We start from the raw sequence: 14,236 nt of genomic DNA on the forward strand, positions 1-14,236 counted from the left end.
AGCGTTCCACAGACTGGGAGTATTAAAAAAATAAAAATACAAAGATAATAAAATATAAAAACTAGAACAGCCAAATAGCTAGAACTAGTATGCGTATATCTAAAAAAAAAAATGCTTTTTTTTAAAGAAGGGTTTTAAGCCTTTTTTAAAAGCATCCACAGTCTGTGGTGCCCTCAGGTGGTCAGGGAGAGCGTTCCACAGACTGGGAGTATTAAAAAAATAAAAATACAAAGATAATAAAATATAAAAACGAGAACAGCCAAATAGCTAGAACTAGTATGCATCTATCTAAAAAAAGCTTTTTTTTAAAGAAGGGTTTTTAAGCCTTTTTTTTTTAAAAAAGCATCCACAGTCTGTGGTGCCCTCAGGTGGTCAGGGAGAGCGTTCCACAGACTGGGAGTATTAAAAAAATAAAAATACAAAGATAAAATATAAAAACGAGAACAGCCAAATAGCTAGAACTAGTAAGCATATATCTAAAAAAAATGTTTTTTTTAAAAGAAGGGTTTTTAAGCCTTTTTTTTAAAGCATCCACAGTCTGTGGTGCCCTCAGGTGGTCAGGGAGAGCGTTCCACAGACTGGGAGTATTAAAAAAATAAAAATACAAAGATAATAAAATATAAAAACTAGAACAGCCAAATAGCTAGAACTAGTATGCGTATATCTAAAAAAAAAAAGCTTTTTTTTTAAAGAAGGGTTTTAAGCCTTTTTTAAAAGCATCCACAGTCTGTGGTGCCCTCAGGTGGTCAGGGAGAGCGTTCCACAGACTGGGAGTATTAAAAAAATAAAAATACAAAGATAATAAAATATAAAAACGAGAACAGCCAAATAGCTAGAACTAGTATGCATCTATCTAAAAAAAGCTTTTTTTTAAAGAAGGGTTTTTAAGCCTTTTTTTTTTTAAAGCATCCACAGTCTGTGGTGCCCTCAGGTGGTCAGGGAGAGCGTTCCACAGACTGGGAGTATTAAAAAAATAAAAATACAAAGATAAAATATAAAAACGAGAACAGCCAAATAGCTAGAACTAGTATGCATATATCTAAAAAAAAAAAAAAAAAAAAAAAGGCTTTTTTAAAAAGAAGGGTTTTTAAGCCTTTTTTAAAAGCATCTACAGTCTGTGGTGCCCTCAGGTGGTCAGGGAGAGCGTTCCACAGACTGGGAGTATTAAAAAGATAAAAAATACAAAGATAATAAAAAATAAAAACTAGAACAGCCAAATAGCTAGAACTAGTATGCGTATATCTAAAAAAAAAGAGGCTTTTTTAAAAAGAAGGGTTTTTAAGCCTTTTTTAAAAGCATCCACAGTCTGTGGTGCCCTCAGGTGGTCAGGGAGAGCGTTCCACAGACTGGGAGCGGCATTGTTCGTAGCTTTGTCCTCGGAGGTTGGAGGAGGTTAGACTCTCCGGAGCGGAGGTGTCGTGTGGAGGGTTTGGGGGTGAGCAGTTCTTTGAGGTAGAGGGGGGCATTTCCATAGTGGGTTAGTAGGGAGACTTTGAATTCAATCCTGAGTGGAACAGGAAGCCAGTGAAGGGATTTGAGAATTGGTGCGATATGGTCGTATTTCTGCACTCTCATCAGGATCCTAGCAGTACTATTCTGTATGTATTGCAGCTTCTGGGTTTGCGTTGTGAGACAGGAGGTCATAATGTGTGTGTGCCTGTGTGTGTGTGTGTGTGCAGGCTGTGCAGCTGGTCCTGGACCAGTGTTTGGGGGCGCCAGTGAGCGAGCTGGAGGGACTCAGCGGAGATCTCCACGAGCCAAACGAGTCCAGCTGCAGAGTTGCAGGAGAGACGCCCGGCAACGAGAGGTGGGAAGTGGACTAAGTGACTCACTGCTGCCTCTGGAGGAGCAATTTGCCATTGCAACATTCGTTTCCCTCTTATCGACCCTTCTTCCTCTCCTAAGGTATCTAAACGTGTATCAGCCTCTTCAGCTGGGCGGCGTAAAGGAGGCGTCTACTCGCCGGCGTTACCAGAGCTTCTCAGGCTGCATCCGCGACCTGGCGGTGGACAGCGAGGTGAGCGGCTGATGACATGCCGTTGTCACGGCGACAAAAGTCATCCCTCACTTTCGCCGTGACGACGCTCCCGAGGTGTTCCAGCGCTGATTACAGGCGTGTGTCGCCCTCAGGTGTACGACCTGGCGTCGCCCGGCGAGAGCGTGGACAGCAGCCCCGGGTGCAAGGTGACCGACGGCGTGTGCGTGACGGCGGGCGGGCCCTCCTGCGGCGCCCACGCTTCCTGCCTTGCCGACTGGGGCGCCTTCAGCTGCGAGTGTCACCCTGGGTACAGCGGACACAAGTGTGACTCAGGTGTGTGTGTGTGTGTGTGTGTGTTCTTAAAGGCAAACTGCATTTTTGGGGGATTTTGCTTGTCATTCAAAAACCTCATATGGGGGGGGGCGTGGCCTGCAGACCTGCAGCGAAGCAGGGTGTGCCAGGACCGACTTGGAGATCAGCGACAGGCGCGTAGATGACCCACCTGGGAGTGTTTGTCTGATCACCTGTCGCTCTGTTAAAGGCAGCAGTCGGGAAGGGGAGGTGGAGTTGTTGATGGTGGAGAGCGAGCACGAGCGAGGGCGAGACATAAACTGATGGCTGAAAAGCAACAGGAAGAACATTTATTGAAAAATAAAACATTGTTCACAAATATGAACGAGGCTGTCATGTCCGTTCTTGGTGGTCTGAAGAACCCGGAGGAGCAAAGAATTTATTTTTTATTTTTTTCAATAAATGTTCTTCCTGTTGCTTTTCAGCCGTCAGTTTGTCTGTGTCTCGCTCGTGTTTGTGTTTGCTCTCCACCATCAACAACTCCCCCAGGTGATCAGACAAACACTCCCAGGTGGGTCATCTAAGCACCTGTCGCTGATCTCGAAGCCGGTCCTGGCACATCCTGCTTCGCTGCAGGTCCGCAGGCCACGCCCCCCCACAACCTAATTTTTTTTTCATTTTCGTTTTATTAGTTTATTTGATCAACATAGCTGTAAATGCGCAAGTTTTAGCGACAAAGCTAGTTTCCCGCCATAGTGACTGTATTCAAACTATCTACCAGGCTACCGAAGATCTGTCGGCCAGGAGGGAAACCTTCACAGCTAATTTTAAGCATACGGCAGAGTATTAATTTCACAGACGCATCACAACGTTTGCTTTTCCCTTCAACAACAACACTACTAAACATGGAAGACTTCACTTCAAGACAACAAAGACTACTTTAGGACAAATGATGATCCGGAAACTTATATTTTGAGGCTGAGTATAAGGAGGATGATCTACAACTTTTAGAAGCTGAATTTTAATCCTCCCAAAATGTTTTAAAAAAAAGAACTTTCTCGCCATCTCCGGGTGTCAAAGTTGACCAACTTCTCGGTTTCTGTCCACAACCTTCTACTATCCAGGTGAGAGACATGATTTATAATCAAGAATTAACTTTCACCAACTCAGAGGCGATGCAGCAGCTCACCGGCTCAATATGTCAATATAAGCTAGTTAGATCACGGCACCACTGAAAATAGTTAAGTTAAAGTCAAAGCACCACACGAGGTGTGGCAAAATTATTCTCTACATTTGACCCATCACCCTTGATCACCCCCTGGGAGGTGAGGGGAGCAGTGAGCGGCAGCGGTGGCCACGCCCGGGAATCATTTTTGGTGATTCCAACCCTTGATGCTGAGTGCCAAGCAGGGAGGTAACGGGTCCCATTTTTATAGTCTTTGGTTTGAACTCACAACCTACCGATCTCAGGGCGGACACTCTAACCACTAGGTAGTATTATAATAACAATGTCGCTAATGCTTGGTTAAAGTAATGTAAATTGTTAGAATAAATGTTTCTAAGTTATCACAAAAACGTTGAGTGCCCGGTGAGAAGCAAAAGCTGTCTTTGAAACCTACCAAGAAGAAGGCTTGTAAAACTCCACTGTGTAAGGGGGGAAGCAACATGAAGGTGTTTCTGTTTCAATCAACAGAAATATATTGTTTTAACCCAAGGACTACAAAGCGGCGAGAAGGCAGGATCTGCCCAAGTTCCAGACGAACTCTTTTACGACCTCTTTTTTGAACCGACCTTTTCTGTGAACTGTTTACGGCCCTCGTCCCTTAGAAACAGCTGTGGCCATGTGGTCAGGGAAGGTCCAAATAAAAGGAGGCGTGCAATCTTTCGGCAGAGCTTGCTGGAGACTGCACAAGAGTACGGACCAGACGATTCTCCTCAAATTGAGCCAAATTTCATTCTGTCTCTGTTTGATTCTTTGCTTATTGTCTTGTTTAATAGATGTCATCAGTGTTTGAACCTGATAAATGGAGTATTGTTGGCAGATTTTGGATGTTTTTAGAGGGCTTTATGGGCTTTCATTAGCTGGATTGTTAGCCACCTCAGACTAGCCGTATTTTACGACTTAGAATGCATTAAAAAAAAAAAGATATATGTGTTCTTGTCTTACATAAAGATTGTGAATAATATACAAACTTCCACAAAAAAAGGTGCAGTTCCTCTTTAAACCTGCAATCCAGAGCTCAAACCACATCCTGACTAAATCCATGTGCGTCCATTCAGTACTTCCAGAATTCTCTTTGGACTCAAACAGCGCGCTGAGGTTCCACCTTCGAGGAGGCAGCAACAGCCGCCGCACCAACATCCAGATGCTCCTGCGCACGAGGGCCACCTCGGGCACCCTGCTCTCCGTGACGTCCCGGGAGGCCAACAAGTACATCGTGCTGGAGGTGAGCCGTATGAGTGGAAAACAATCAACTCACCAAAAAAAGTAAGGCAGTAATAAAAGTGGAGTAACACACTGCAAAAACTGAAATGTAAGTAAGATGAAATATGTCAAATAAGGGTGATATTTGCTGTGTGAGTGTTTTACTTGTTTTAAGGGTTTTGGTCCTAAATGATCTCAGTAAGATATTACAGCTTGTTGCTGAGATGTGATGACCTATATTGAGTAAAACATGCTTGAAACTAGAATATCAAGTGTTGCAAAGCTGTGTCATCAAGTATAAAACTACTTTTTTTTAAAGTAATCATTTCTTATTTCTCTATTTTTTTTATTTTTTTTTTTATTGACATCCAGCATCAGACATTCCTATCCATTACATCATATTCACATAAATCATATATCTATTGTCTGCCCTATATGTCAAAATATTTTTGTTCATATCCCATCCATACCACCCACCCCCACCCCCCAAAAAAACAAAAAACAACAACAACAAAAACAAAGTAATATCTATGAATACATCGATTAAATAAACAAAACAAAAACAGCAAAAAAAATAGTAATAGTAATAATAAATAAAATAAAATATAAACAGATACAGATATATACATATATATATATATATATATATATATATATTAGAGATGCGCGGTTTGCGGACACAACCGCGGAGTCCGCGGATAAACCGCGGGTCGGGCGGGTAAAAATTTATTTTAAATAGATGCGGGCGGTTGGCGGTTGAACCAATTCAGAAATATATATACATAGTTAAATGTTGATACCCACATACGAAAAACGAGCAGCACTCTTTGAAACAGTCAATTGTTCATCAGGCACCGTGTCCCAGCAACAAGTGGCGCAGCAGGGCGCATTTTAGAGGCCAGGCGCTCTCGCATGAATCCTGGCACTGTGGATGCCATTTTATTCCTGCATAGTGCTAACAAAAAAAAAAGTAAGTAGACATACGGTTGGATATGTTAAACGAATTAGTCTACGTTACCTATAGGCTACACCAAATAAGCCCATGTCTAACCTATATTGAGTTCGGTCAGCTAAATAATTTTGATGGTTACGTGTTGTTTGGGCGCACTACAATGCAAAGGAATTAAGGCAATTGCGTTGTTTATTGTGCTTTTTTTCTATTCGAGATATACTACTATGTGTGAATAATTATTTGGCCTCGCTTTCAAGTGAAGCGCATCTCCGATTGGTGACAATGTAAGGATATTTAGCCTGCTTTGTTTGTCGCGACCGTCTATTTTCATTATAATTCAAGTTTGATGATAAAGTGCAGTCTGATGGGTTTGATTTCCCCCCTTCAGCTATTTGTCTTGGCCAATAAGTTGCAGGTAATTTATTATTATTATTTATTTAATTTATTTTTGTTTAAATAGAGATGACATACATATGTTATTGTATAATTTAAGTTTGTGCGCGTGATTGACAGCCTAAGGCTTATGAGGCACATTTTTTATTTATTTTTTTATTTCAACTTAAAAACGTATATATATATATATATATAGGCTATGTGTTTATCTTTATTTTCCTGCCTGTCGTTGACAATGGAGATTGTCTGATATTTTGTCATGGCTGCAGATCAATCAATAAAGGTTCATCTTTGTCGCGAAATTGTTCACTGCTTCACTGTGCACCCCGCCCTCGTCCCTATTTGAGCATTATAACGTTAACAAGTTAATATTCATTGAAATAAATTCAGAACATTTTTTTTACCTAACGAAAATATAGGCCTAGTCTTTCTAAAACATTTTTTTAACTTCTTAAAAGCCTCGTTCTGCTTGCTGCAATTGCGCACACAAAGTGTGAGGAACGCACTCCTGATCTGAGGGCATTGGCAACAATAGTCAACACTTTCTTAATGGAAATGACAATAATATTATAATAATGATAAATAATATTATCACGCATTAATATCTCTTAGCCACTAATGCGTGGCCAAGAGATATTAATGCGTGGCACGCATTGAATGTCTCTGCTCCATTGGATCAGTCTCCTTTCTTTAACAGGCAAAAGCTTTATAACCTCACTAATGCCTTGTATCATCTATATTAGATATATAACAACGGGCGGGTGCGGGCGGGTGTGGTTTTGATAAAATGTTGGTTCGGGTGATGGCGGATGGTTGACGACTTTTGTGATGCGGTTGCGGATGAAATAACTGCCTATCCGCGCATCTCTAATATATATATATATATATATATATATATATATATACATACATATATATATATATATATATATATATATATATATATATATGTGTATATATATATATATATATATATATATATATATATATATATATATATATATATATATATGTGTATATATATATATATATATATATGTATATATGTGTGTATATATATATGTATATATATATATCCATCCATCCATCCATCTTCTTCCGCTTATCCGAGGTCGGGTCGCGGGGGCAGCAGCCTAAGCAGGGAAGCCCAGACTTCCCTCTCCCCAGCCACTTCGTCCAGCTCCTCCCGGGGGATCCCGAGGCGTTCCCAGGCCAGCCGGGAGACATAGTCTTCCCAACGTGTCCTGGGTCTTCCCCGCGGCCTCCTACCGGTCGGACGTGCCCTAAACACCTCCCTAGGGAGGCGTTCGGGTGGCATCCTGACCAGATGCCCGAACCACCTCATCTGGCTCCTCTCCATGTGGAGGAGCAGCGGCTTTACTTTGAGCTCCTCCCGGATGGCAGAGCTTCTCACCCTATCTCTAAGGGAGAGCCCCGCCACCCGGCGGAGGAAACTCATTTCGGCCGCTTGTACCCGTGATCTTGTCCTTTCGGTCATAACCCAAAGCTCATGACCATAGGTGAGGATGGGAACATAGATCGACCGGTAAATTGAGAGCTTTGCCTTCCGGCTCAGCTCCTTCTTCACCACAACGGATCGATACAGCGTCCGCATTACTGAAGACGCCGCACCGATCCGCCTGTCGATCTCACGATCCACTCTTCCCCCACTCGTGAACAAGACTCCGAGGTACTTGAACTCCTCCACTTGGGGCAAGATCTCCTCCCCAACCCGGAGATGGCACTCCACCCTTTTCCGGGCGAGAACCATGGACTCGGACTTGGAGGTGCTGATTCTCATCCCAGTCGCTTCACACTCAGCTGCGAACCGATCCAGTGAGAGCTGAAGATCCTGGCCAGATGAAGCCATCAGGACCACATCATCTGCAAAAAGCAGAGACCTAATCCTGCAGCCACCAAACCAGATCCCCTCAACGCCTTGACTGCGCCTAGAAATTCTGTCCATAAAAGTTATGAACAGAATCGGTGACAAAGGGCAGCCTTGGCGGAGTCCAACCCTCACTGGAAACGTGTCCGACTTACTACCGGCCATGCGGACCAAGCTCTGGCACTGATCATACAGGGAGCGGACTGCCACAATCAGACAGTCTGATACCCCGTACTCTCTGAGCACTCCCCACAGGACTTCCCGAGGGACACGGTCGAATGCCTTCTCCAAGTCTACAAAACACATGTAGACTGGTTGGGCAAACTCCCATGCACCCTCAAGGACCCTGCCGAGAGTATAGAGCTGGTCCACAGTTCCACGACCAGGACGAAAACCACACTGTTCCTCCTGAATCCGAGGTTCGACTATCCGGCGTAGTCTCCTCTCCAGTACACCTGAATAGACCTTACCGGGAAGGCTGAGGAGTGTGATCCCACGATAGTTAGAACACACCCTCCGGTTCCCCTTCTTAAAGAGAGGAACCACCACCCCGGTCTGCCAATCCAGTGGTACCGCCCCCGATGTCCACGCGATGCTGCAGAGTCTTGTCAACCAAGACAGCCCCACAGCATCCAGAGCCTTAAGGAACTCCGGGCGGATCTCATCTACCCCCGGGGCCTTGCCACCGAGGAGCTTTTTAACTACCTCAGCAACCTCAGCCCCAGAAATAGGAGAGCCCACCACAGACTCCCCAGGCACTGCTTCCTCATAGGAAGACGTGTTGGTGGGATTGAGGAGGTCTTCGAAGTATTCCCTCCACCGATCCACAACATCCGCAGTCGAGGTCAGCAGAACACCATCCTCGCCATACACGGTGTTGATAGTGCACTGCTTCCCCTTCCTGAGGCGGCGGATGGTGGTCCAGAATTGCTTCGAAGCCGTCCGGAAGTCGTTTTCCATGGCCTCACCGAACTCCTCCCATGTCCGAGTTTTTGCCTCTGCGACCGCTGAAGCCGCACACCGCTTGGCCTGTCGGTACTTGTCCGCTGCCTCAGGAGTCCTATGAGCCAAAAGAACCCGATAGGACTCCTTCTTCAGCTTGACGGCATCCCTCACCGCCGGTGTCCACCAACGGGTTCTAGGATTACCGCCACGACAAGCACCAACTACCTTGCGGCCACAGCTCCAATCATCCGCCTCGACAATAGAGGCGCGGAACATGGTCCATTCGGACTCAATGTCCAGCACCTCCCTCGTGACATGTTCAAAGTTCTTCCGGAGGTGGGAATTGAAACTCTCTCTGACAGGAGACTCTGCCAGACGTTCCCAGCAAACCCTCACAATGCGTTTGGGCCTGCCAGGTCTGTCCGGCATCCTCCCCCACCATCGCAGCCAACTCACCACCAGGTGGTGATCGGTAGAAAGCTCCGCTCCTCTCTTCACCCGAGTGTCCAAAACATGAGGCCGCAAATCCGATGACACAACTACAAAGTCGATCATGGAACCGCGGCCTAGGGTGTCCTGGTGCCAAGTGCACATATGGACACCCTTATGTTTGAACATGGTGTTCGTTATGGACAATCTGTGACGGGCACAAAAGTCCAATAACAAAACACCACTCGGGTTCAGATCCGGGCAGCCATTCTTCCCAATCACGCCTCTCCAGGTTTCACTGTCGCTGCCAACATGAGCATTGAAGTCCCCCAGTAGAACGAGGGAATCACCCGGGGGAGCACTCTCAAGTACTCCCTCGAGTGAATCCAAAAAGGGTGGGTACTCTGAGCTGCGGTTTGGCGCGTAAGCGCAAACCACAGTCAGGACCCGTTCCCCCACCCGAAGGCGGAGGGAAGCTACCCTCTCGTCCACTGGGTTGAACTCCAACGTACAGGCTCTGAGCCGGGGGGAAACAAGAATTGCCACCCCAGCCCGTCGCCTCTCACTGCCGGCAACGCCAGAGTGGAAGAGAGTCCAGCCCCTCTCGAGAGAACTGGTTCCAGAGCCCTTGCTGTGCGTCGAAGTGAGTCCGACTATATCTAGCCGGAACTTCTCCACCTCGCGCACTAGCTCAGGCTCCTTCCCCCCCAGCGAGGTGACGTTCCACGTCCCAAGGGCTAGCTTCTGTAACCGAGGATCGGACCGCCAAGTGCCCTGCCCTCGGCTGCCGCCCAGCTCACATTGCACCCGACCTCTATGACCCCTGCTATGGGTGGTGAGCCCATTGGAGGGGGGACCCACGTTGCCTCTTCGGGCTGTGCCCGGCCGGGCCCCATGGGGACAGGCCCGGCCACCAGGCGCTCGCCATCGTGCCCCACCTCGGGGCCTGGCTCCAGAGGGGGGCCCCGGTGACCCGCGTCCGGGCAAGGGAAATCTGGGTTCCTTGTTTGTTTTCTTCATAAAGGTCTTCGATATATATATATATATATATATATATATATATATATATATATATATATATATATATATATATATATATGTATATATATATATATATATATGTATATATATATATATATATGTGTATATATATATATATATATATATATATATATATATAAACACACATATACATACCTACATATACACATATAATTTCTTATTTCAAGCATGAAATAAAAAAATCATGACTTTGACACAATTGTGTCTCATAATTAAAACAGATGACAGCCAAATGGACTTTGCTGTTTTATTTTCAATGAAACAATAGAAAATACGTACTCATATAATAGTACACTTGTTATTAGTGAGAATATACTTATTTTAAGGTATTTTTGGGTTCATTGAGGTTAACTGATTTTACTTGTTTAGGAAAGTCTTGACAAGCCAAATTGTCTTGTTCTATTGGCAGATAATTTTGCTTAGTTCAAATAAAATACCCCTCATTTTTATATTTTTTTTCTTGTTTTTGAACACTGACTTTTTGCAGTGTATACATTTCTAATTAAACGAAATTGACATAAATATGAGTGAAATGTTGTCATTAGTGCTGCAACAACTAATCGATTATATCGATTAAAATCGATTATAAAAATAGTTGGCGGTTAATTTAGTCATCGATTCGTTGGATCTATGCTATGCGCATGCGCAGAGGCTATTTTTGAATAAACCTTTATTTATAAACTGCAACATTTGCAAACAGCTGAGAAACAATGATCAAAATAAGTATGGTGCCAGTATGCTGTTTTTTTCCCCACTAAAATACTGGAAAGGATAGAAATGTAGTTTGTCTCTTTTATCCGATTATTAATCGAAGTAATAATCGAAAGATTAATCGATTATCAAATTAGTTGTTAGTTGCAGCCCTAGTTGTCATTGTGAGGAGAAGGAACATTTATTTGGGAAAATAATGAGTCTGGTAGCGCTCATTCATCCCCGAAACACTTCCTGTGGACTAGGACACTTGAAACAGCGACTAAACTAGGAAGGGTAAAGCTAGCCAGAACACCCACAACACATCTCATCTGCTTGTGTTGTTGTGAACGACATCATGCATGTAAAGATCAATGTACAAATAGTAGTCACAACTTGAGAGGCTCTCTCTTTATTTTATTATTTTAAAACAGCCTCAAATCATCTCCAGCAGACTTCCCCCCCTTCACAATAACAGTCCTTTTATTTATTTAATTTTATTTATTTATTTTTTTCTCACTTTATCTCTCCTTTCAGCCTCTGTCTGTCTCTAGCCTTGTATGGGTGTGTGTGTGTGTGTGTGTGTGTGTGTGTGTGTGTGTGTGTGTGTGTGTGTGTGTGTGTGTGTGTGTGTGTGTGTGTGTGTGTGTGTGTGTCGTCTTACTTGTTGTATGTTGGTGCCATATGTCCCTTGTTGGTTTGACCTGAGTGGGGTGGGTGCGTGGTTTTGGGTTTTAAGGGTAAGGGTGTGAAGAATTGATTGATTGAAACTTTTATTAGTAGATTGCACAGTGAAGTACATATTCTGTACAATTGACCACTGTCCTTTCTAATAACCGAGAAGTTTTCTATCTCTATCTCTGAGTCAGAAACACTTAGATCTCATTTGGTTTCAGAGAAACACTAGATTTTTACCTTTTTCTTGTGGAACATTTCTCTGATTTGGTCGAGTTTAGTTCCAGAGAGACTGTTCACATTAAGGTGGATGATGTGTAGCCCACTGGAACCAAAAATAACATCAGAGTCCGCTGGGGAGAGGTACTGTCCAGAAGATGGAGTTGTATTGCAGTCCAATTCACTGTTTGTGTGGAGAGACTTGGGGGAGGGGGAGAGAGGCACATTGTTCAACGGCCAGGTTTGATTGATTGAAAAATAATCGCGATTATTATTTTATTTTTGCCATAATAGTCCAGCCCACGTTGAAATACAGGAAGTGACGATGATGTCATCTTCCAGATCGCAGAGGGCCATCTGGCGGTTCGGGCCAACCTCGGCGACGGTGCCCACGCCGCGAGACTCCCGAGCCAGCGTGTGGACATAGGCCAGTGGGTCCTCGTCAGCCTCAGTCGCCACGACAACCTCTTCACCCTGCAACTGGAGCAGGGCGGAGGCGCGCGGGAGGTCCATGCCCGCCTGGGGGGTCGCAGGGAGCTGGTGGTGGACCCGGCCAGCATCACGGTGGGCAACGGACCCGACGGCCGGGACGAGGCCGACTTTCAGGGTGAGGGACCGTGTCCGTCACACGCCCGTGTACCACGTGGCGTGAAACTAATGCCAAGCCGGCGTCGCCGCCTCCAGGTTGCATGCGGGACGTTCGCTTCAACGGGCGCCCGCTCCCTCTGGACGGGAAGAGCAGCGACCTCGTGACCGTACTGGAGAGGCGGGGCGTCACGTTTGGCTGCTTTACCGACGCCTGCCGAGCGCAACCCTGCCGGAGTCCGCTGCGATGTGTCGACCTGTGGAGGAAACACCAGTGCAGGTCAACACACACACACACTTATACACACTTACACACACTTACACACACTAGGGTTGTGCGGTACACCGCTACCATTAAAGTATTGTGGTTTTAATGAATTCAAAACTGTACTCTAATGACTTTGAAAAGTACCAGAGTGCGTACAAGCAGAAACAGTGTGGAGAGAAAGAATGGGAAAAAAAACGGCACCTCTACTGGTTAATAAAGAGGGCGCGTGAAGCGCAATATGGAGGTCTTTTGGCTTCAAAACTAATGACGAAGGTGACGCTTTAAGCAAATTCCTTAAACAAACAACACATTTAGCTGAACTGCACCAATTTTGTCAAGAGGAGTGGTCAAAAATTCAAGCAGAACATTGTGGATGGCTACCAAAAGCGCCTTATTGCAGGGAAACTTGCCAAGGGACATGTAAGCAAATATTAACATTGCTGTCAGGTTCAAACACTGCTGACATTTATTAAACAGACAAGAAGCAAGGAATTCAACAGAGACAGAATTCAATTTATGAATAAATGAATGAAATAAGTTTATTTCGGTCATATAATTGTCAAGACTTGGACTATGGCTTGGTTTGTTCTCCCGAGGTGCAAGTGAATTGGACCAGATGTGGCGTGAAGGTAAATACATGATTTATTTAAACACTATAACTACAAAAAAAGAGGATCAAACAAAAGGCACGCACAGGGGCGGAGGTACAAAACTAGACTATAAACACAGAACTTGCACATTGGCAGAAACTATGAACAATTAAACAAAACTTGCAAACTATGGCATGAATAAAGAAAACTTACTTGGATGAAAAAACGGCATGAAAAAGCGCAGCAAGGGTCATAAGGGTGTGTGGAGAGCATAAATGCGGGGTGTCGTCAGAAAGACAAACTGAAAACAATGAACTTAAATACTACAGACATGATTAACGAAAACAGGTGCGTGACTCAAAACGTGAAACAGGTGCGTGACGTGACAGGTGAAAACTAATGGGTTGCTATGGTGACAAACAAGAGTGCACAATGAGTCCAAACGTGAAACAGGTGAAACTAATGGGTAACCATGGAAACAAGACAAGGGAGTGAAAAGCCAAAAACTAAAGAGTCCATAACTATTATCAAAACAAAACATGACTAAAACAAAACATGATTACACAGACATGACAATAATCAACCGTCAGCCATTCTGTGTGACCAGTTTAACAGTACAGATTAGACATATATAACAATCATACACATTTACACGCAAAAAGAAAAGAAAAATAATGACCGAAAAAGGAATAGGCTGAAGCCAAAGCTTATATTTGCCTATCCTATACATTCACTGAAAATTAGATTGCCTAGAACATCAACGTTAAAAAAAGATCAATGGGAAGAAAGTAATTGTTACTATATTTTATAATTTTCAATTATTTCACCTTTCAAGGTTTTCTTAAA

The 14,236-nt window shown here is 44.2% G+C and overlaps 1 protein-coding gene across 1 annotated transcript in view; it reads left to right on the forward strand.

Annotated features, from left to right (window-relative positions):
* LOC133603496 (neural-cadherin) overlaps positions 1-14,236 on the forward strand; it is a 422,478-nt gene that overhangs the window by 391,212 nt on the left and 17,030 nt on the right. Inside the window, exons 29-34 of the mRNA XM_072913050.1 lie at positions 1,680-1,807; positions 1,906-2,017; positions 2,131-2,311; positions 4,550-4,716; positions 12,290-12,554; positions 12,632-12,812. Coding sequence (XP_072769151.1) covers positions 1,680-1,807; positions 1,906-2,017; positions 2,131-2,311; positions 4,550-4,716; positions 12,290-12,554; positions 12,632-12,812 — 1,034 coding nt within the window. The remainder of the gene's footprint in view (positions 1-1,679; positions 1,808-1,905; positions 2,018-2,130; positions 2,312-4,549; positions 4,717-12,289; positions 12,555-12,631; positions 12,813-14,236) is intronic.

This window comes from Nerophis lumbriciformis, linkage group LG04 (genome assembly GCF_033978685.3).
Source record: "Nerophis lumbriciformis linkage group LG04, RoL_Nlum_v2.1, whole genome shotgun sequence".
Classification (NCBI taxonomy): domain Eukaryota; kingdom Metazoa; phylum Chordata; class Actinopteri; order Syngnathiformes; family Syngnathidae; genus Nerophis; species Nerophis lumbriciformis.